We start from the raw sequence: 24,072 nt of genomic DNA, 5'->3' as shown, positions 1-24,072 counted from the left end.
AGATAGCATGCACTGCTGAGTTCATTGCTATGAATTACTGATTATAATGTGCAGTCTTATTTTATTTAAATTATTTATATTTTATTATACACTGAAAATGTTGTATCCTTGAAAATCCTTGTTGTAGGATTTACTTTTTAACAATTTTCCCTCCGAAAATGCTAGTAAATTATTACAAATAATTACAAAAAAATGGCAAGTAACACGTGAAATTATTTTTATTATGTATGTATCATACAATCAAGCCTGAAATGCTACATAAAGTCTCCTTGATTTCTGTTACAAAATAAGTATGTGGAGTTTGTTGTTTAATGTAGGCATAGTTAATGATCGCTTCGTTTAACCAAAGAAAGTAAAAAAAAAAAAAATCCTCAGTCATTTTCTTGCAAACAAGATCACAAGAATACAAAGTGCGCCATTTTATGGTCTGCAGATAAAAGGCAGTTTGGACCTTAGAAAAGAAAACATGACACTCTAGGAGAGTCACTGTGCACCTTATGCACGTTGAGTGAACATTTAGAGATCTCATACTGCAAAACGATGGACGACAAAGAAGAAAAGAACTGCAACAATGAGGATGATGAAGAGGAAGAAAGAAAAGAACCAAAAACAATTCTGGGGATCTTTACAAGAAAGCAGTTCATCATGTTATGTATTGGTATCGGTCTGATTGCACTTCTTCTCGTCATTATTTTAACTTCAGTATTTGTGATCAGGAGATCAGGTATGAAGCCTCTTCAGTGTTTATAGTACATAACATTGAATATTGATTGATGTATCAGGTACATAATTATGAAACGGTATGCATTATTAATTTCAGAGTAAATATAGAGGAAACAATACTGATTTATCTATGTTGTTCAATTTGTGGATACTGCTTGTGCATGATCTCAGATGCTTCAGTCGACGTGGACATGGAGCCTTTCCCAACTGGTGGAGACATGCTTGACTTTCTTCTCCAAACTGGAGAAATTCGGGAGAAAGATGGTCTTTATGCAACATGGTATCACTCAGCCAACAATAAGTCTGAGATGAACAAGGCCTTGAACAGTAAGAGTTATCTGTTGTTTTATCTTTACACCTTTGTTCAAGGTTGCGCTTCTGTCCATTCAGTTATTAGTTGTATAATAATAATAATAATAATGAAACATATTTCTGTAAACTTATATCTATTAACCGTTGTTGTCAAGGAATGTTTAGTTCGTTAATTGTTGAAATATATAAAATAAAAAAATAAAAACATTTCTGTGAAATGTTGGTGTAAATATACACAATCTATGTTAAGAGCTCTGATAGTGATAACAAACTCTGCAGGTGACATGGTGTAATGAAATACCATTAAAAACTTTGTTTGTACATTACAGGTGATGTATTGATCCTGGAAGCTGATATAAATGTACAAGGTCATAATACAGCCAATGAAACCAATATTCCCATCATGGCCCATCCACCGGACATATACAGTGACAACACTCTGGAGGACTGGCTGGATGCTGTACTCAAATCAAAGAAAGGTGAACAACCTGGAACATTAGTATCTGATTTTATATACAGAAGACATAGTGAGCATTGCTTTGTTGTGTTCATCCTTCATTAGGGATAAAGCTGGATTTTAAGAGTATTAATGCTGTGGAGCCCTCATTGGATCTGCTGAGAGAGAAAAAACAAATGGGGATCAACCGCCCAGTGTGGATAAATGCAGATATTCTCCCTGGTCCTAATGTTCCTGATTTCTGGCCAGTGGTCAATGCTTCTGAGTAAGAATGTATTAAATATCTCATTTCATTTGTAACACTTGAATGCGGTTCAGTTTACTTTGTGATTTAGGCCAGTGGCTCTCAATTTGTTGGTACAGTAATGATAAAAATGTTTACATTAATCTTTGTAAAACTTGGATTTTTTTCAACACAATGTTGTAAGTACGTCCCATCGGGTAATCGGAATCAGTTCTATGCACACTTGTGGTCTTCAAGCCCACTTGGGCCAAATACAGGAAATACGTCATGTAAGTAGACAAAGACTACCAGTGTGGGTACATACCGGGACTGGCCCTCTGTTACCAGAACAGTCTGGGGACCAGAAACTGTTTGCTTGGGTAGTGGTATTTTGTTCCTGAATGAAACAGTGTGTTTGAATGAGTTTGGATGAGTGAATAATTCAATGACTCACTCATAAAAACAGGCAGCTGTTTCTTCCTGGTTGAATCATTGGAACAAATTGGTTGAATGAAGGGTTTAATGAATAGCTTAATTCACTCATATAGACAGTCACTTATCGCCATGTACTGGCGTGACTACATAACACAGAAAGAGTCAGTGAAAAATCCCCACTATGTCTGAAACCTGCAAACACAGGCAAGTGGAGTGATACAAAGAGAGCCAGAACAACTTAGACTATTTGGAATGATATTCGGAACACCTTTCTGTGACCTGTTGATTGCTTAATGTTGTTTTTCAGTTGCTGACCGTTTATACTTTTATTACAAGGTTTTTTGAGCTCATTCAGCTGAAATTTCCTGACGTCACCATCTCTCCAGGATGGAAGGTTCTTTATCTTTCCATCCTCCCCAATCTGACATACACGCGCAATATGGTGGAGCAGATGTACTCTACTGTAAGACACCTCCCTCAGAAAATCACCTTTCCTGTCCATGCTTTGATGGCCAAGAATGGGTGGCCACACCTGAGCTGGCTGCTCAGCCAATCTTCAAGGTAACTCAGTTACTTCAGTCGTTTAAGTTAAAAAAATGATGATGATGTTTATACTGTGTCTTGATTCTGATACAGGTTTAGTTTAACACTGTGGCAAGGAAAGGAGAACCCCACTGTGAATGATCTTCTCTTCATCAGAGACAACAGCAACCCTCAGCGCATCTATTATGACATCTATGAGCCTGTGCTCTCACAGTTCAAAGAAGCTGCAAGTGAGTGACTTCATGGTTTTGAATATTACACCTTAGATAGTGTAGCGATGCACAATATATGGTAGCATATTATCTGCCGATTTTTACATTAGATTAACTTTGCCGTCATCTAACTCTCTTAAAAATAAAAGTCCTTCATTGGCATCTGTGGTTCCATGAAGAACCGTTAACATCCATGGAATCTTTCAATTACACAAAAAGGTTAATTATATATTGAAAAAATGTTCTTTAGATTATTATGTTCTTCACACTAAGAAAAACAACTTAAGAACTGATCACTGAATGATTCTTTGAGGAACCCAAAATGGTAGCCTAGAAATTTAGACGCACCCTAGCGGAAGCAAATTATATTTAGCGGGCAGGGTGGTCTAGCAACTCTCCGTTGGCTTTCGAGCTGGAAAAACCAAACTCTAGTCAGGCCAATCACATCGTGTATAGAGCAAAGACAGTAAAAAAAATGGACACAGCAACCCCATAGACTTCAACGGAGAAAAGTGAAGTCAATTAGAAGCACTCACTTCCTGATGGCTGAGCGACTGCGCAGCCTCAAACTGAGCTTGACGACGTAGTTGTGACGTGAGCAACCTGTCTGACAGTTGTACGTCTTCTAGTAGCTGTGCCAAGAGGAATCTGAATCATTCCCTTCCGAATCTTGCAGAGACTGAGAGCGTGAGTAGGAGCTGTCCAAGAGCTAGCAGCTGGAGCAACTTTATGACTCTCTATGGGCTTCCCCCTTGACGTTATGCCTCCACGTCCCCCCGATTGCCCGCGAGCTTCTCCTCCTGTCTGTACGGTAATTTCTCTACTGTGCGACAGAGAGTCGCGTGTTATGACGCAATCGTTAGCCTGTTTCTACGGGGCCATGACGTAAGATACAAGGTAATGGAGCCTTTTATACATTGCCGTGTTTCTTTAGAAATAAACAATGGGCAAATGGAGTCTTTAAACACCTCAGATGTAAAGTTATTCGCTGTCAAAGTGATGCCAAAATGAATGGGAGTCAATGGAATGCTAACAACAGGTGAAGGCTTGCTAGCCAATGGCGGCCCCCGGGGAGGCTTCAGTTTCCGGCTGGTGGATTAATTTACCCCCTTAGTATAGAGTCGGCGGGCGGGCTTAACGTAATGACGACAAAGTTGCGACGGTTCCCTGCTACTTGAAAACAAAGAATGGCTGCTGCTGCTGGCGAACAGCGGTCTTTCGAATCGGCTTTGGCCGCGACTCTGGAGGACTTGGAGTTAAGCTTTTCTTTGAGAAAAGAACATAGAACGGCACTTAAGTCATTCTTAAAAAAGGAAGATGTGTTCGTACATCTTGTGTAGATGTGTTCGTTTTGCCAGACACGGCAAAAGTTTAATCTATCAACTGACGTTACCTCCGCTGGTGGGAAAACGCTCTGGTTGGTTGTAGCGCTATCCTATTGCGTGCAGAGGGAATTTGAAAGACAACCGTTTATCCCGCCCCTCGGATTGAGCTCTGCCAATGGTGAGTTCCCAGACCCAACATCTTGATGTGGGTCTGGCTTGCCAGGCTATCAAAATGGTTCTTCGATGGCATCATTGCGAAAACCCCCTGTTGAAACTATTATTTTTAAAGGGGTCCTATTATACTTGTTCATTTTTTCAACTTTAGTTAGTTTGTATGTTGCTGTTTGAGCATAAAAAGATCTGCAAGGTTACAAAGCTCAAAGTCCACTCCAAAGGGAGATATTTTATTTAAAGCTGCAGTCCGTAGCTTTTTTTGGGTTAAAAATGATCCAAAATACATATTTGAGAAAATACATAACCAGCCAGTGTTGAAAACTCTCTGCTTGCTTTAGCCCGATTCAAAGCGGTAAGCTTGTAATAATGTTGTTAATTCCAGTGGTACTGGTGGATTTACGCGGGAGATTCGAGCATGTCTTTGAGTCATTACGTCACATCTGTACACATAAAGGAGGAGACTCGGCTAGTAGGCTATATTGCGTGTGAGGATGCTGGAGGTGGAGATTTATAGCCTTTTCTCACAGCACTTGATATAAATAAACGTATTAATTTGATGGCGGATCCAGAAAGGTTTAAACGACAATCACCAGTGACAACTAGAGATTCACCCGCTGTAAAATGCAAAAGACTTCGTTCGGACTTCGGAGTGGCTACAGAAAAAAAGAGACCGGACCCATGCGAAAACAAGGATACATATCGGAAGAACATTATACATGTAGTCACGCAATAATGACGTTGTTAACATTAACAATTTGAGAACAAAGTATAATTTGCACGGTTCTGCGTGATATGATAAGCGATTTTTAGATTTAATCAGCGTGATTTACTGCAATGTCAGAACCAGAACAAAAGTGGATGTTTCTTACTTGTTCAGATGACATTTTCATCGGTGAAAATTATTATGTTGGTCATACTTCCAAAAATAATAATCTGTGATTCTGAATGCCAGTATCCACACTGGCGCGGTGACTGACAGCTGCACACTCTCCTCAAACATTGGATTCATCCGTGCTGTGCCAGATTTCGAACAGAGATGGCGACAAAGAGGAAAAACTGCGGACTGCAGCTTTAATATAATCCACTTTTCAAGAACTACAACGAACGGCTCGTTTGGACAACAGCGCGATTTTTCCGGGCTTTATGAAGTCATAATATTCCTCATTTAAATAATCCCCACCCACGGAATACACAGAAAAGCGGATGAGGCCTGGATGAGCTGCTGCTATGTCAAAGAGAGGCTGGCTTTTACCACAACTTATTTGTTTGACCTTCCTAAGGCTGACGTAGAATGGGTAAAATTTATTTTAAGTACTGTTCCTGAACATTCTAATCCCGGTGTTTATCTGTGCGCGCACATTTTACAAAGAACAGGTTCCAGAACCACAATGCTACACACAAAAGCTTCTCCGGAAATGGAGAAGTTTCCACTTTGTCGGGACAATCTTTTAGTAGGGAGGTTAAGTGACTTTTGACTTCAAGTCATGATGCAAAGGTCCCCTTTGGTATGGAAGTACCTTAGGGCCATAGAAATAAATTTATCCTAAGACACAAGTGAGATCACATTTTGTATCTTATATACACACATTTTTTAAAAATGGCCGCCGACCATACTTGAGAGGCCCATATCTTTGCTTCTGTCATAGCTATAATGACAAATTTGGTATCAACGGGTACATTTTTGTGGTCAAGGAGTCCAATAAAATAGGTTCCAAGACTAAAAAACAATACTGTTGTCCTTAACATGACAATTGGAGGTGAAGTATGCAATTTTTTATTAAAAAACGCATGCCAAACACACAGTCCATTCACAACTTAATAATTTCTTCGTTTAGGTCTGCTTCGCATGCGCCCTTTACAGCACTGGCTGAAGACGTGGGTCCTGCGTCGAGCATGGGCATCCGGTCGTTTACGTCTCAAGGTAACTCAGAACTGTGTCACAGCTCTGGAGCCCTGGAAGGCGGTCGACTGGTATCAGACAGGTGTAAACCTGGGAGTAATCTCTAAACTGATAGTGGTTTCGACAGACGCCTCCAATTCGGGCTGGGGCGCCCTCTTTGAGGGCAGACCGACTTTTGGCCTGTGGTCAAGCCAAGAAAAGAGCTTGCACATAAACTGTCTAGAGATGAAGGCGGTCGAGAACGCCTTGCGGTTCTTCATTCCCCTTCTAAAGGGCCACCATGTCCTTGTCCGCACGGACAACATGTCGGTGGTTTCCTACATAAATCGCCAGGGCAGTCTGAGATCACGGAACCTTCATGCACTGGCAGAACGCATCCTTGTATGGGTTCAGCACCCATCACTGGCCCAGCCCATCACTGGCCCAGCCCATCACTGGCGGCTGGGCTGCCCATCACTGGCCCAGCCGCCCTCTCTATGCTTTCCCTCTGATCATGCTGTTACCACAGGTAATCAAGCCTATAAGGGAGAACGGTTCCTGTGTACTTCTAGTAGCTCCGTTCTGGCCGAACCAAGTTTGGTTTCTGGAGCTGATGCAGCTTCAGAGCTTGCCTCCGTGGCCTGTCCCATTGAGGAGAGATCTCCTCTCACAGGCCGGGGGTACGATTTGGCACCCACGACCCGAGCTTTGGGCTCTGCATGTGTGGGCCATCAACGGGTACCCATCAGTCTCCCCGACGGAGTGTTAAACACGATTACGCAAGCTAGAGCGCCCTCTACTAGATGGCTTTATGGTTCCAAGTGGTCAGTGTTCTCAGGTTGGTGCTCAGCTCGCAACCTGGATCCACAAGATTGTGGGGTGTCGGAGGTTCTCTCCTTCCTACAGGAGCTCTTGGATAAGGGTAGATCCCCATCCATGCTCAAGGTATATGTGGCGGCTATTGCTGCGTTTGTCAAACATTCGCATGGCCAGTCACTGGGTAGGAACGACCTTGTAGTCCGCTTCCTCAGGGGAGCTAGAAGGATGAACCCTCCTCGCCCCCCCTCGGACCTTTCCTTGGTCCTGGAGGCCATGAAGGGTGCCCCTTTCGAACCTCTACAGTCTGTGGACCTTAAGTATCTCTCATTGAAAACCGCCTTTCTGGTGGCTATCGCCTCAGTCAAGCTGGTGGGTGACTTACACGCACTTTCTGTTAGTGCCTTGAGTTTGGGCCTAATGACTCCAAGGTCATCCTCAAACCAAGACATGATTATGTCCCCAAAGTACTTGCCACTCCTTTCAGAGCACAAGTCTCTGTGGATCTGACAGCGAGTCTGACATTCTCTCGTCACAGGCGATTTTTGAGATTCACCTTCGAGGGCCAGGCATATCAATACACAGTCCTACCGTTCGGCCTGTCCCTGGCATCCTGTATATTATGATGTACATGGACGCGGCTCTCGCGCCCCTGAAACTTCAGGGAATGCCAGCTTTGAACTATTTGGACGATTGGCTGATTCTAGCTCGATCTCATTCAGAGCTCATAGAACACAGGACCATATTACTCGAACACCTCGAGAATCTTGGTCTCACAGTCAATTGGGCGAAGAGCCAGGAAATATCCTTTCTGGGCACAGAGCTGAACTCGCTGTCAATGACAGCGCGACTATCGCCAGAGCGCATACTGAACATTGCGGCACTATAGTCCCGCTCAAGAGATTTCAGAAGATGCTGGGCCTCGTGGCCTCATCATCATCAGTACTCCAGCTGGGTCTGCTTCGCATGCGCCCACTGCAGTGGTGGCTGAAAGCACGAGTGCCGTCTCAAGCTTGGGCCTCCGATCTGTTTCGCCTCAGGGTCAATCAGAAATGCGTCGCAGCTCTGAAACCTTGGAAGGCGACCGACTGGTACTGGTACCACCGCCTCTTCAATCTGACATTCTCTCTTCGGATCTGACAGCGAGTCTGACGTGAATCTCCTTTGCCTGGTTAGGGCCCTTGGAACGTTCGGCTGCTTTCAGACGGTCAGGACAGCAATTTGTTTCGTTTGGTGGCCGATCTAAAGGTCTAGCTGCCTCGAAACATAGCCTTTCCAGGTGGAAAGTGGACGCTATCTCACTGGCTTATACATCTAAGAGCCTTCGTTGCCCTCTGGGCGTCAGAGCTCATTCCACTAGAGGCATGCCTCTTCATGGGCCTGGTCCAGTGGGATTTCCCTTCACGATATCTGTATGGCGGCAGGCTGGGCCTCTCTGTCTACATTTATAGGGTTCTATAACCTGGAAGTTCCCGCGCTCCAAGCTAGACTGTTGTCAGTTTAGTTTATCTGCTCAGTTCTGCCGGACTCGGTTCCGCGGACTGCAAAGTTTTCAGTTCAGGCAGGCTATTGCCTCCCCTGACTGTTATACCGTGTTAAGCACCCTCTATGCATTTAAGGTAACCACGTTTACCTTATATCATTCTTATTAAGCCCATTCCCAATGTCGGCTTTTTATATCCCCATATCATATGAACTCAGGGCGCTCGCCCTTGGGTCAGTGTTGTGGTAGATTTAGCACGCACGGCGTTTTAAATTGGATTCCCGTAGCGTAAGCTAGCTTACGCAACACGAGAGTACTCTCGTAAGAGAACGTCACGGTTACTAACGTAACCTCGGTTCTCTCTAGAAGAGGGAATGAGTGTTGCGTAACCCTGCCGTGCTTGTGCTACCATCTGGTTTCGCTTCAGTCGATGAAAACCAAGGAGCATCTTATCGAGCTCTGGCTTATATAGGCATAAGCCACGCCCATTCGCCCACTCATTGGTGCTTACGTCACGAGCAGTGCCTCGATAGGTTGCAGCAGTTGCCGCATAGCATCCAATAGGCGCGCGAGCTGCCTCGCCTAGGTCTGCTAGCTGCAGCAAGTGTGTTTTAAATTAATACAAATTATAAGGATAATTTTTGGCTTCAGTATTCTCGAGAAAAGAGGTTTTCCCTCTAAGTTTTTTTTTTCCATAGTCAACTAGCTAGCTATTTATTAGTTATCTAACATTTAAAAAAAAAAATTTATTTAATGAGAAAGTCATACGAACCTCAAAGTGTTAACCTGTCACCTCTGACCTTCAACAGCTGTCACAGCTCCTGGTGCAGATGGGATGTGTTGTTGCAGGAACTGATATGCTATAGGCTACTCCTGACTGGTCGAAATCTCATGCTACTTAGGACAAATGTAATGTACAGAAGTAGCTGCACTGCTTAAATACAAAATTAAAGTTTTTGAACGAAAAGATAAGTAAAGTCACTCTGATGACAATTTTTATGTGAAATGTGCATATTTACCCCCAATTGTCATGGTATGGGGAAAATTATTATTTTTTTAAACTTGAAACCAATTTTATTGGATTCCTTGACCCCAAGAATGTACACTTTGACACCAAATTTGTCATTATAGCGATAACAGAAGCAAAGATATGGGCTCTAGAGTATTTTCGGCGCATTGGCGGCCATTTTTGAAAAAACATGTTTATTTCTGATACAAAGTGTGATCTCACTTGTGTCTTAGGATAAATTTATTTGTATGACCCTAAGGTACTTCCATACCAAAGGAGACCTTTGCATCATGACTTGAAGTCAAAGGCCTATTTTTTGGGCTTAACCTCCCTACTATTTTGTTTGTGGATGAAAACTTGTAAGTGTGTCTTATTATTTGTAGTTCCATTTTCTAATAACAGTTCTAAGTTTTATGTAGTTGCTACGCTCGCCTGCTAGCCAACATTAGTGTTGATATAGTGTTGTTTACTGTAAGCTCTCGCTTTTGTAAGGCTGTTCACCCCCCCTTAAGAAAATTAATCATGTTTTTGTGATCGATTACTGTTTGTATAACCATATTTTCCCATAATATCATGATTAAATGGTGGATAACATCGTACCTATAATGTACAAGACAAACATACCACTCTGAAACTTCCTGTGAAATCCGTGCTTGCAAAGTCCGTGCATGAAATCCGTTCGGGATGCTCCTCTTGTTTGTTAACATTGTCAGGGTCTGAATCAGGTTTGAAATTGGCATCATTCTTTACATTTACTAGTGCAGAACTCGCGGTTATGGAGGGGCGGGACATTTCCCAACACACTATAAGCGCTGCCAATCAAAACACACTGCCAGCTAACCAATCACAGCACATTTCGCATTTCGTATACAGGCTTCATCGAAACCGAAACTAAACAATGTAATAATGTAAAATATGTGAAAAATGATGTTGTTTTTTTGAACAATCAAGCATGAAAGCATACTCTCTAGTACATCCCAAAAACAGAAATCAATACTTCGTAAAAGGGCATAAGAGGGCCCCTTTAAAAGTGAAAGGTCACATTTATCATTGGTTACCATTGCTTCAGGTTTTTCATGAAAATTCGCCATGTTGACCAACAGAAAGCTGCTTGGTTTGAAATTGACTTCTGTGTGAGCCGTACACTAATTGACAGAAAATCATTTTTTTGCCGTAAAACTTTCGCTGAGATTTCGCAGTTGTGACCATGCCTGAATACTCATCTAAAAGTCTACTATTTAAAATTATTGATTTTATTTGTGTTTTATTTTTAAGTTATTTAGACAGAATAGTATATAATTGAATTTATTTATTGGTAATAGCCCATAACATTAAAATAATTGTATTAAACAATATTTATTTTTTTATTATTATTCATATTTTTCACTTCTCACTTTTGTCCGTAATTTTAATATTGATGCATCCCAAATTGTGTATATCATTAACACAGGCATCTTGATTTCTCAGAGCTGAGAAACAGACCCAGAAGATTCTATCCAGGTGGAGACATAGTTGACTACTTCAGGCCGGTGAATGGTGATGGACTCAACATCCAGTGGGATACAGTGACTGATAAAGACTATTTGCTATCTTTGCTTAAAGGTGTGAATCTAACAACTAGATATTGTGGAAATGCATAGATCTTTATAAATTGGTAATGCAAGAATTTTTAAAACATTTTTTGCAGATAGCCCTGGAGGAATGCTGGTGATCCCAATATTATCTAGGGTAGGTCAACCAAACATTCCTGTCGTTCAGGGTTCCCAACCTGAGCTTCCTCTTCAGGACTGTCTGGAGCTTATTCTTGCCTCTAAGAAGCCGTGGGGACTCTACTTAAGGATAAAGTCCCAGAATCATCTGAGCCCATCGCTGGAGCTCCTTCGTCGGGCCTATGACAGAGACCTGCTGCACCACCCCACCTGGGTTAACATGGACGTAGCCCACGGAGCTTTCCATATCCACGGCTATGTGATGGGAAAAGAGTTCTTGAGAACCATTGATCAAATCTTTCCATATGTGACCCTGGCTCCAGGTTGGCCTAAAGAGGTTCTCAATGAAGGCTACACACCAGAACTGGTCGAGGACATGGTGCAGCTCTTTCAGGGAGCCTGGCAAGATGTTTCACTGCAGCTTCAGGTCGAGGCACTGGACAGGACTGTGACTGGATATAAGAGCTTTATCCATGCACAATCACGCTTCTCACTGACTCTAGAGAAGCGGGCAGAGGACCGAGGCCTCAGTTCTGGGATTGAAAGCTTAATGTCTATCCGAGCAGTGAACAGACAGCGGAGCTTCTACAATATGTCTAATATATACAGAAAACATGCAGAAAATCTGTTTGTCTGAAAATCAAGATTATATCTTTGACAAAGACATTGCAAAACGAAAGTCAACCATAATGCTGTTTTAAATAGTCCACTGACAAGATAATGTACATAAATGTTCATTGAAAACTTGAGAGATTAATATTTAAAATAAATTCTTTCATGGCTCTAAGAATTTTAATTATTAACACTACTTTTTTTTCATACATACGATAGAAATAGGACTTTTAACAAATATTTATTTTAACAAAATTTTCAGTAATTGTCAGCAACTAAATCAAAAAATAATACTGAAAAACAAACAAAAATAGAGACGTGTTTATGTTCTAAAATGATCTCTCTCTTTTTTAAAGGGACATATAAGTGTTAGATGTACTATGTAAATATTCTGATGGATCCCAGTGTTAGAAATTAGGTTTATTTTTAAAGTTATTTCAGCATGGATTGCTGTTATGGGAACCTGTCACAATGTAACAGAGGTTTTGCAAAATGGCTGTTACTGGACCCGACAAAAAACATTTTACAATTGTAGAGAGCTTAGTCAATGAAGATAACAACTTGTTTAATTACAAACCTCAGAAAAGGTACAGAAAATAGTCATGTGATACAAACATTTAAAAATAACCCTTGAGAAAGATTCAGTGAGTGAGTGAACCATATGACAGAAATGAATTTTAGGCTTATCTGTGACTCATTAAAATAATTTGTTCAGATGAATAATTTGTTCACAAATCAAACTCGTTTCACTTCATATTTGTTGTGAGCAACCAGTGTGGAAAATGCATTTCCTCACTGTTTTTATTTTATTGTATTATTTTGCACCACACAGTCTTTCCCTCTCATCACATTCAATTCAAACTGCAACCTCACAATCCAGCTAAAGCATTGGTTTTTCATTCAGTCCTAGAATTTTTTTTTATGAATTTAAGAGGGAAAAAGAATAAAATGCTGCAAAAGCATTGGATCTGGCCCCTTTAAAAGCATAAACATTTCATGATAAGTTGAGCCTAGCAGCAGCAGCAGGTCATAATGTAGAAGGGGTGAATGCAGGTGTGCTGACTATGTTGTCCAGCAGATACTGGCTGCATGCACAGAAATTTGAGTAGAAAGTGGATGAGAGGCCTGCGATGTCAGTGGAGATGTACGGCATCACTTCTGGACTGGCCTGATTATAGTAGGAAATCTGAGGGCAAAACGAGAAACATGTCACACACTTCAGTGAGGAAGTACATAGTGAGCATCATGAAGGACTATTTTTCCTTACCTTTGAGACACTTTTCGACACCTCATAAATGGTGAACCCAGCACAGACCACCTCACCCCTGTTGAACCCCTCTGTGGGTGGATGAGTGGGTAGAGCGACTGATCGTAGGGCAATAACATACGGATCCCTAGAAAACAAATATACATCATATGTATTATAGATTATGCTGCATTAATGCCATGTCGCGATGTACTGTAATTACTAGATGACCATTTTTAATGCAATTTTTTAGTATTTTTTATTTTATGCACCTTTAAATTGCTATATACATGCATAACCAGCTCAAAATGTCTCACATTGGGTCAATTCGGTTGTCTCTGCAGACCTCTTGTGGAAAAATAATAATATAACATGATACTTCATGACTCTTGCCACTAGATAGTCTTATAGCTCAATATGGAGCAAATGAGCTGTTCCTCTGGGTCCTAAAGTCAGTTCTTGAGTGTATCTCTTCAGTATGCATTCAGATACACATGTAGACATTATAAAATCATTTTTGGTAATGTTTTAGCATTTTTAGGTTTAATTTTGAGCATTTTTTAGGGTTTTATATGTATACTTTAGCATTCCTAAGGGATGGGAAGGATTTGGTCCTTTTTTTTATTACAACCACATAAAGTCCTCGAATCCAGTAAAAAAAAAAAAAATGTGTATACGTGGTTCAAGTGCGACAAAAGTCCTAATGTCTCGAACCCCTCCGATCAAGACTCTTCTATTTATTTTTTTTGACCCGAGGGAAAGATGACGGTAAACTTAGCTTAGTGGGACATTATATGTATTAATAATCTATGCAAAGTTGTTTACAAAGTTATAATTACAAGTTCTACAAAGATGTGAATGCTTTTTACAAGTTTTTACAAGTACATGGCGTGAACATCTTTAGAGAAGCTCGCTTAAAGGCAACATTAAATCCTGATCTTATGTACTTATTCACATCCAAATGTGTTTGTAATCTTTGTCTTCTTTGTAACCTTGGTTCACTCAGAAATGCCACAGAACTAAAAGAGGTAGCAAATATTGTTTATGTAGACTTAAATACCACATCCTCACCCGCTATCACAAGGCGGTCTTCTAGAGGCCAGTAAAATGAAGTCCTGAACTTTTCCTCCTTCACCGACCGAAGGAGTAACAACTCTATAGATGAAATCATCCTCATTGACCCGAATGAGCGGCTCACACAGACTGCACAATTTAAACAACACAAACAAAAAAAATGTAAACCACTTTAAACTGACATTTGGATTTGCAATTTTAAATCATTATATCTACTTGAAAAGTTACTTATGTATTTGTACCAAACATTTTCGGAATAAATCGACAAAAAAAGTATTACATTTATCCGTGCTCTTCCCTTTTTCATTTGTAATAAGTAGCTAATAGTACTGTGGTATGGGTCTCACGTGTAGTGTTCGTCCCATTCCTGTCTGCGGCTGATATCTGAGAGGAGGGTGAAGGCCCTTTGTGCTGGGACATCCATCTCAAACTCCACCCTGAAACACAGACTCTGACTCTCCTCCACTGTATACAGACTCACCTGCTCAACGCAAGACAATGAGCATCTGATGTTACAGGGGGAACTTTATAATGTAAGACTGACGTATGGAGAGTAGCCCTTACATGACCCTTCTTTGAGCTGAGTTCCCAGTTGATTTTGGCTGCAAGCATTTTCAGGGCTGACACATTATTGTAGCTCAGATACACCTGAAAATCAGAATAATTCAGCTCAAATAAATCATCAATGCTGTCTGTCCATACAACAGCACTGTATAAATACAGGGGACCTTTGATAAATGTAGTACTAACATGTTTTTGTCAACATACGTTGGCAAGGTGTAACACAATACCATATTATTATAAGCAGTAAACAAGTATTTTTGAAAATTGTCAAGTCATATTTACATAATTCTGCAATTCTTGTCCATTTTTATTGACTTTATTTGGTATGTCTATCCTTCCTGATAAAACGTTTTTTTTTTTTTTTTTTTTTTTTTTCACTTCTGCCCAATTTGTGCCACAAGTTTGGACCTTTTAATGGTAAGTATTCATATAATCAGGTATTTTCTGTAGCAGGGAAACTTACCTGGTTACTAGGGTCCCATGGGACAGACAGTGGCACTTCCGTCTGCTTACATGAGATGATGTACTTCCTAAGGAGAAACAAAACCAGATGAGCTCCAACTCATGAAAAACTGAACAAGAGACAATACAGCTAAATGATGCTCCTGAAAAAATGTACTATTATTTTATAGTATTTCAAGTTTATTTTAATTATTCCATGAAATCATTTGAATAGTTTTAAAATAGATTTCAGACATTTTAAATTAAAAGAATAGGTCTAGCCAGACATTAGAACTGAGCAAATCTCATAATAACATAATACATAATTAACATAATCTCATAATAAAATAACATAATAAAGATTAAAGAATTAAATTATATAATATTTCCAGATTTTCAAGGAACAACAATTCAAATCCTGACCTTAAAGTTTAAGAAAGTAAAGTCCATGTATTATATGGATCTAGTTTTTACTTTTTAGCAGTGATGCACAGTGACAGCGCCATCTGTGGGTGAGCTGAGGATGTTGCATTCTAGCAGGTTCTTGCATAGTTTTGTGAGGTTATAAGCTGGAGCTCTTGTAATCAGAATAAAAATAAGCACCAGGTTTGCTACCTATCAAGTCGAATCTTCTTCCTGGCAAGAGCCTCCTGGTATCTCCTCTGTCCCTCCTGTCAAAACATTCAGAATAGCACTCAAAATTCACGTTTGACAATTTACAATTTACTTAAACAATCGAATGAGTGTTGTCATGACCGTTCACACTATAAGCACAATCTGGATTCAGATTTGGACTCCTCACCTGAGGTTCCGGTTTTATGGGAGGCAATGGACGTGGCCTTCCTTTCTCATCCAGCACCTCAAACATCATGAATGCGCTGTTAATGTGCCTCAGAGGTTCCTCTCCATGATAGGCTTCTGCACACACGCCTACCTCCATACTGCAAAGCCAGAGACACTGCCAGTCAGCTGACTGACATCATTACTGTGTAGTCATTAGAATCTAAATACAGCTCTTGGATGCCTATTACACAAGCCCACCTGTTCTTGAATGTGTTATTGACAATGGCTTTCAGAACCAAACGATCTCCAACCTGGGACGGGCCTCTGAAGTGAAACATGTCTATGGTCTTCAGAGTAGGATGAGCATTGCATAAACGACTGTTAAAAAATGAGAAAGCCATACAGTATATCTTGTGTTTTTTAATGATTCATAATAAGACCACCATGAGACAGTTTTCTTTCCTGTGCTGATGTACTTTCTATAGAAACAAGAAGATTTGGTGGGACAGACTTTGCTACTTTCTAGTTAGTTTCAGGTGGTATTAGGGGAGGGACATTCTCATTTTAGAGAATTTTGCACATTTTGTCCTATTGTTAGTTTAATTGCTTCTATTGCTCTCCTCATTTGTAAGTCGCTTTGGATAAAAACGTCTGCTAAATGATTAAATGTAAATGTAGAGAGCAGCTGATTGGACGGACATCTGTGTAGTGCAGGATGAGTCATAAATATTTTAAGTCAGACTAATAGTTTTTTCATGCACTGGTCTATGTTGACATTTTGGGCTATTTTGCTTCCATAACATTTCTTCTTTCAGACTAGCAGGAAGAAAACATCCAAAATGCACATTTAAGTGTTTATTTTTATTAAATGCTATCTATTTGTTTTTGGGGGGTTTTCACATGCACTGAGCCATAAATCTCCTCTTCGGTTGCACTAACATACATCAAACTTTCCATTCTTATCTATATTCTTAAGGTTTTTACAGATGGGTTTGTTAATATATAATAATATTCATACTAAAAGCCCAAAAACTTGTGGTGGTGACTTTAAACAGGTTTTTGAACCTCGCTTTATCAAATGTTTAGATTTTTGTTCTCGAAATGTATGCGAATTATTTATCATTATTAATTTAATCGTTATCATTTATTATATATTTATATATATCATACATATTTAATTAGATAATTCCTTATTTGCATATTTAAAAAATATTTCAGAAAACAAAACAATTGTGTTAATGTAATGTGATTAATCAACTAGGATAGTAAAGTCATATCTGTTTGTTTGTTTGTTTGTTTGTTTTAATTTTACCCTTAGTATAATTTATATATCTTCTAAAAGCAAATGACAACTTTTAGCATTAAACTAGCAAACAGATGGCCTCAAATCCAACACACATGAACTAAATGGCACACATCTTAATTATGATTTCATGGAGTATTTAAATAAGCTGAAGTTCATGCTCTAAAGCTTCAATGTACTGTCATTGCAGAAGTCTCTTTTATGACAACATTACAAACCTTGAACCCTGATCTAGTGCAGGTTGAGGGTTTAAAGCTAAATATTAACTGCTGTATAAAAATGCACTTTACAAGTGTGTGGGCACAAACCTGGCTGCAATAGTAGCGACATTTTCCATCCAGGCCATAATCTGACCTCCGAATGTGTTGACCTGGTGATTGGCATGAGTAGGAAGAACCAGCTCGACACTTTCCACTTGTGTCTTTTCTGTCGGCACAGCCTCATCTTCAACACGGTTCTCTGCCTCACAAACAATAAAACAGCTCCTTAAGTTGCTAAACAGATGTTTGGAGTGATTGTCTAGAATAGATCATGTGCAGACGCATATAGTTCGCTCTAAAAATTTATATTCTATCATAATTTTCTCACCCTAATTTACTCCAATGGGGACTTATAGAAAGAAAGTCATACTAGTTTGCAATGACATGAGGGTGAGAAAATGAGGACATAATATACATTTTTGTATGAACTATCCCTTTAAGGCCATGTAACTCACTCTGTCTGAGATATTTTCACATGTGCCAATGCGTTCCGTCTGTGACCATTAGTGTAATGTTTGGGCATAGGCTTGACCGAAAGGGAAGTGTCTCTTTGTCTTACGACACTTACCCTCACTGATACTTCTCTGGAAGGTCTTATTGTTGAGCAAGTCCTGCATGGTGTCATGGTGAATGAGTCTCATCCTCCTTCTCTCAGCTGCTAAACTGTGCTCCACCTGCTCTTGGTGTGTGCAGGGCACAACCTGCTTCAGCTGCGCCTGCAATCACAGCCCAGAAAGATGTCTTATCTACATATTACCTTTTTGCTAATAACTGGTTATGCAGAGTAAAGGTGCATTCAAATGCTGTGCTGAATGCAATTGTATCAGCCTAGTTTATTTGCATGCCATTTGCAGTGTGTCCTTACATAAGATATATATGTATATATATATATATATATATATATATATACTGTATATTACATATTCCACAGCCATAACAAAAAAGTAAACCTAATCAGTTTATGAAATATATTTTTCCCCATTAACTGAGATGTAAGTGGGCCTAGCATATTTATAAAGATTATTAGACACATTATTATTGCATTGTTTTTTCATACCTTGTTTGCATCTGTGCGTCTGGCGACGAATGTGGCAAATGCCTGACACACTCTCCAATGACGGCCACTGTACAGGTCCTCACAGATGACTTCTATCCCCACCTCACACACAAACACCATTACATACAGTCATTATTACCATTCTACTTATACAATACTCTACTTAAACAATAAGAAGACAACAGTATTTTAGAACAAGGTGCTAGGGGGTTCATAAAAATTTAGAGAATTGCTTTTGATCGATTTTTTTCTTCCAGACTGTATTTTTAAGCCTGTCAAGTATGATATATTAACTAAAGCCATATGCTTGACAAATTATTTGAGCACTGAATTTGTCATTACTGTTTAAAATTGGATTAAAATAACCAACAGTCCATTTACAAATAATTTTTAGACTATTCCTTTGACAAGGCAGTTTTTAACAGTAAAGATAGTTTCATTTAGTATTTATATGGTTTTGTGAAAATATATCTAATTGTATTTAAATATATATATATTTTTTTTTATTATATATATATTAAGTTTCTCCTCACCACTGTCCCTTTTAGCGTTCTTGCTCTATGGCAATATTCTCTCCTAATCTTTGGAAAATATTTACACATAACTGTTTAAAAATTCTACAAATAAATTTGAATCAAATTCAAAACAGTTCTCTTATCATCTACAGTACACTAATACTATAGTAATATAGTAATACTGGGTAGAAAAAAGATATCTAGTAAACAAAGTAGTACCGTCAAATCGATTAATCACGATTAATCCAATCTAAAATAAAAGTTTGTGTTTATATATATATATATATATATATATATATTATGTGTGTGTGTGTGTGTGTGTGTGTGTGTGTGTGTGTGTGTCTATGTGTGTGTGTGTGTGTCTATGTGTGTGTAATGTGTATGTATACACACACACACATATATATAATATATATAAATATAATAATGTATTTACACACACATATATTATATAAACACAAAATTTTATTATTTTAATCGATTAATAGCAATTAATCGATTTGACAGCACAAATACAGAGTAATTATTTTCCAGATATTTTAAGGATCTGCTGTAATGAAAGTCCAGTTATTTTACTTCGGACTATATGCTGTCTTTATAATATAACTTCATCTTTTTTTTTTGAGACAGTATTTGTAAATGGCTGTGCCTTTTGATTATCATACTTGGCTTGAAAACGTCTAAAGTGTAACACAATAGAAAGAAAAACTCTGGGAAAACATCTGTAGGTCTTAGAGTAACTTTAAAAAAACACACAAAAAAAAACATATACAATGTGATTTGATTAAAATGTGTCTGTTACCTCCATGCTTGAGTTGAAGGCCCTGTTGACTTTGGCTTTAATGTTAACCACTTGTCCAACACTGAAAAATATACGTGAGTGATAATGACAGTGTCTCATTAGTGATATATTAGAGGTTGTTTTCCATTGGGCTTGTATTCCTGAGACTCTCCTCACTAATCAAAGTTTCCTTTGATTGGTGTTGTTTTATTAGAACAGTCTGACAGGCTGGCAGAGTAATTAACAATATTCTGTCTAATAGCAGTTTAATAGCACAATAAACCAGACAGAACTGCCAGTACTCCCTAAGGCGAAATGACATGCTGGTTAGGATATTTTTCAAAAGACACTGAGATGTGGCTCTAATTATCTAAAACATGAGTGATATGTCTTCTGTACCCGATGGTGTGCTCGAAGTAGATGTCATCAACAGAAGCTGTCACACAGAGGCATCCAGCGTGTCTCTCCGCTGGAATACAAGCAGATCTAAATAAGTCATGTTGACACTAATGAATCTCACTGCATTTTAACAGATTTACCTGTTCATGACTGACAGATGAAAAAATGTACCTACAAATGTATCCCATATTGTGTTTCCAGTGATGCAGTCACATGCACATCTAGATTATTTGCTCTAGGTTTGCTTAGTCATTGCAAACAAGTCCTCAATATTATTCTTACACTCATATCCTTATATAGAGAATTTCTGGAGCCTTTACAATGTAGGTTAAAGGTGCTTCGCATCACTCATTGTGCAAACTCACCAGACAGACATGCTGTGCAGTCCATCCATTTGAGCAGCTGTCCGATGCTCAGTTCTCCGCAGTGGTTGGCATGGCAGGGCAGCACTATCTGGCTCATCTTCACCTCTGAAGGGTTGCGATGCTGCTGCCCTTTATCCTCCAGATGAAGGTCATGCAGATTGTTCTTAAGTTCGGACTTTGATGCCATGCTGACGAGCTGAAAGTCCGGCAGCTGAGAAGAACAATAATAATGTTCAAAGTTAATATTAGAAACTGGAGTTTTGTAACAGTTTTAAATAGCAATCCCATTAAGTATTTGGACACTTAACCAAACCTGTGAAGGTCATTGAATAAGATAACTAGAAAGTGATCAAAGGATCTTCATCTTATTTTGATCCCTATATGTATTTTTTATAACAAAAACTTTTTTTAAGTCTGATATGTGCTGCCTTTTTAAATAATAATAATACATGTTTGATATTCTATCTAATGCAATGACATTCATACATTTCAAACATGTTCATGTTAACAAATACTGGGTATAGGCTACTGTTTATTACTTTTGCGTAATGCTAATTATTAAATGCAGACCTAAAAGTACATTTTACACCCCAAAAAAGTTTATGTAGGCTACTGTATGTATGAAGCCATAAGACATTGGTAGATGTAAACATCTGTTAATGAGAGAAATAAAGGGACATAATCACAATTATGAATTTAAGACTACTAATATAAACAGTTGTAGGCTATTTTATATGTACAAACAATATAAGCATAGCTAATAATTGTAACAAAAAGAGAAAAAAAGTGAAGATAAGGTTAAAAGCTTGCGGTGTCAAAATGCCAGCGTGTTATGGCAACGACGTCTCAGATAGTCTGCGTAAATAAATGACTTTCGAGTGATTTGTTACAATTACAAAAGTGCACATCAAATGTCCAAAACACTGAAGCTCGAACGTGCGTGTGCATAGTGCGTGTGTCACGCGCTAGAACAGACCTCATTGGTTCTCGCGCGTCACGCACGCACGCGCATTTGCGCTTCTTATTTTCAAACACACTTGAAGCTGCACATGGAAGTTTTTTCCCAACATAATTAAAATTAAAATTAAAAATCAAATACAGATGAGTTTTAACTTGATTTTTGATACAGTTCATGCTTCCACGAATGAGGAAATGAAATAGCATTTGAGCATAATTGATTTATCATTTGTGCAGCCATTTTGAGAGTTTGATTTATTATTTAATAATTTGACCATTTGATTTATTATTTGAGCAGTTGGTTTGAGACTTTGATTTATTACTTGGTTTTTTTAAGCATTTTAATTTTAATTATGTTAGGAAAAAACTTCCATAGCCGCATATACCGCCACCTACTGTAGCCTACAACACCTGCGTCACAGCTGACGTAAAATAAAGAATAATAATAAAAAAAAATACTTAATCGGCCCCGGCACTCTATTTTCTTTATTTTTTTGTTCATTCACTTATTCACTTATGTATTTTAACCTTTTAATGTATTTATTTACTCATTTAATTGTTTATTTTTATCTTATTTTCCTTATTTATTTACTTTTATATTTTTTAACGCTGTTTTTCTCTAAACCTTTCCATAAGCTCCCTAAAACTCCTTTGCAGCCCCCTGGCCTGGGGTCCATGAACCCCCAGTAAAAAAAAAAAAAAAAAAAAAAAACGGACTGGACCTGCTTAAACTGAACCTTTTTTTTTTTTTTTTAAATGCATTTGCCAGCAGACTAAACATCATGAGTACTTCAGATATAGGTTTGCTATACTAACTGCACGGCACAGTTGTACTTCTAGTTCGGTAACTACTGATAATTGCGCAAACCTCAATAAACCTCTGAAGTGACACTCCTCACATCCACACCCTTCATTGAGTAAAACTGAGATACATTCCTGTGCCATGCCAATAAGATTTGTCAACAAATTCACTTTAACATAAGAATAGATGTGTGTTTGTGTTCTGCGCAGCGCCTTGCTTTACAATGGACCGAATATACGTGAAATTGTTGAATGACTATGCAGAACGGCATCAAAACACGTTTTAGCTGAGACGTGGCTTGATGCATAGACATAAAGTATCATTCACGCCCTTACCGCGATCTTCCTTGAGAGTCTGGTTAAATTCAACACAGCAAAATCAACTCCAGTGAATGACAGACACGGAGTGTTCACGGAAGCGCTGCAGAGCACGAGAGCTCAGCAAAAACCTCTTCAGTCGCGCGCGTGTAGTGTTCACTAACAAAGTAAGTTAGCCTATTCACTAAGACCCCGCCCCGTGTCTCATGTTTAGCTACATGTGTTTGTGTAAAGTTCACGAAACTCTTAGGATCCTTATTGTATGATCTCTCTCACATAAAAAACCATAACAAACTTAAAAGAAAACAACCGTGTTTGCATTCAGCACGGAATGTGTTGACACCTGCGGTTTATCGCTTATGTTGCTGTCCGACAGGTGGCGCAATAAGTCTTTGAAAGCATCTGGATAGCGCTTCAACTAGAGTCATGAGTCAACAAAGCTTTGTAAGCATAATTGTTAACATTTACAACAGTACCAAAGCACGTACAGTAGCCTACAGAAATATGTATTTTATTACATTAGGTAGGTGAAAATATTTTAAAATAATACAATAAAATAGTTGAGAGAATTAATTTAGGTACTGTAATAAATCACTAATTGGATAAATAAATCACTCACTAATGTAATAAAAATGTGTTTTACATATACTATATTGCCAAAGCATCAATGCACACGATAAAACCAAATGACAGAAAAAAACATGTTATTAAAAATAACAAAATAACCTTTATTATGATTATCATTTTTAAAAAGAAATACTCAGATATACAGAGACAACACATGATCAAAGCAATTGCAAAATACTACCCGTCGATTTTTGAAGAAGATGTTTTTATTGTTTTAACTTTTATGCAGATAAGGGGGATCGTGAGGTCACGTCTAATATTTTGATTGGCCTATGAAGCTGTCAATCATGCACCGCGGGTTCCCGCCCACACACAGTTCATGCTCTGGCTGTGGCAGGGTCGGTTGAAGCGGATGGGGTCAGAGGCGGGCTACACGTTGACAGCTGGAGCATTGAGCACAAGGAAACATCGCAGTCAAGCTGGCAGACGCGTTTATCCTCAGCGCAAGTCATGTTCGCGAAAGGTAAAGGGACCGCGGTTCCATCGGACGGGCAAGCTCGGGAAAAGTAAGCGCTGCTCTCTCTCTCTCTCTCTGTCTTTACACGCTTATTTACACGCACAGCTGATGTTGTGTTATGTCATTATGTCTTCTAAAACAAGTGTCTTGTTCAAGACATTTCAGTGATGTTATAGTGAAAACTGAAAAATGTTTCGTTTTAATGTCTTTAT

The 24,072-nt window shown here is 38.9% G+C and overlaps 3 protein-coding genes across 4 annotated transcripts in view; 2 read left to right on the top strand and 1 right to left on the bottom strand.

Annotated features, from left to right (window-relative positions):
• Positions 1-386: 386 nt before the first annotated feature.
• On the top strand, positions 387-12,096 carry fam151a (family with sequence similarity 151 member A). Its single transcript, XM_056260823.1, has 8 exons — positions 387-724; positions 895-1,050; positions 1,365-1,514; positions 1,598-1,757; positions 2,487-2,711; positions 2,787-2,923; positions 11,059-11,193; positions 11,279-12,096. The coding sequence occupies exons 1-8, from the start codon at positions 541-543 to the stop codon at positions 11,935-11,937; spliced, it is 1,806 nt and encodes a 601-aa protein (XP_056116798.1). The 5' UTR covers positions 387-540; the 3' UTR covers positions 11,938-12,096.
• A 741-nt stretch (positions 12,097-12,837) lies between these two features.
• acot11a (acyl-CoA thioesterase 11a) lies at positions 12,838-22,957 on the bottom strand. Its single transcript, XM_056260822.1, has 16 exons — positions 22,795-22,957; positions 20,701-20,911; positions 20,336-20,405; positions 19,958-20,018; positions 18,641-18,742; positions 18,152-18,299; positions 17,632-17,782; positions 16,279-16,398; positions 16,040-16,178; positions 15,853-15,908; positions 15,260-15,326; positions 14,797-14,880; positions 14,580-14,713; positions 14,230-14,361; positions 13,180-13,306; positions 12,838-13,098 (listed from the first exon to the last, which is right to left on the bottom strand). The coding sequence occupies exons 2-16, from the start codon at positions 20,885-20,887 to the stop codon at positions 12,940-12,942; spliced, it is 1,737 nt and encodes a 578-aa protein (XP_056116797.1). The 5' UTR covers positions 20,888-20,911; positions 22,795-22,957; the 3' UTR covers positions 12,838-12,939.
• A 673-nt stretch (positions 22,958-23,630) lies between these two features.
• ssbp3a (single stranded DNA binding protein 3a) overlaps positions 23,631-24,072 on the top strand; it is a 28,430-nt gene continuing 27,988 nt past the window's right edge. The window contains exon 1 of one of the 2 annotated variants that reach the window (XM_056260820.1): positions 23,631-23,909. In XM_056260820.1, coding sequence (XP_056116795.1) covers positions 23,854-23,909 — 56 coding nt within the window. In that variant the 5' untranslated portion in view covers positions 23,631-23,853. The remainder of the gene's footprint in view (positions 23,910-24,072) is intronic. The other variant, XM_056260821.1, reaches the window with a different exon arrangement.

Source organism: Rhinichthys klamathensis, unplaced genomic scaffold, assembly GCF_029890125.1.
Source record: "Rhinichthys klamathensis goyatoka isolate OS25496 unplaced genomic scaffold, OSU_Roscu_1.1 h1tg000178l_1, whole genome shotgun sequence".
NCBI classification, from domain to species: domain Eukaryota; kingdom Metazoa; phylum Chordata; class Actinopteri; order Cypriniformes; family Leuciscidae; genus Rhinichthys; species Rhinichthys klamathensis.
Note: the sequence above shows the minus strand (reverse complement) of the source record. Positions and strands in the feature narration are given on the sequence as shown.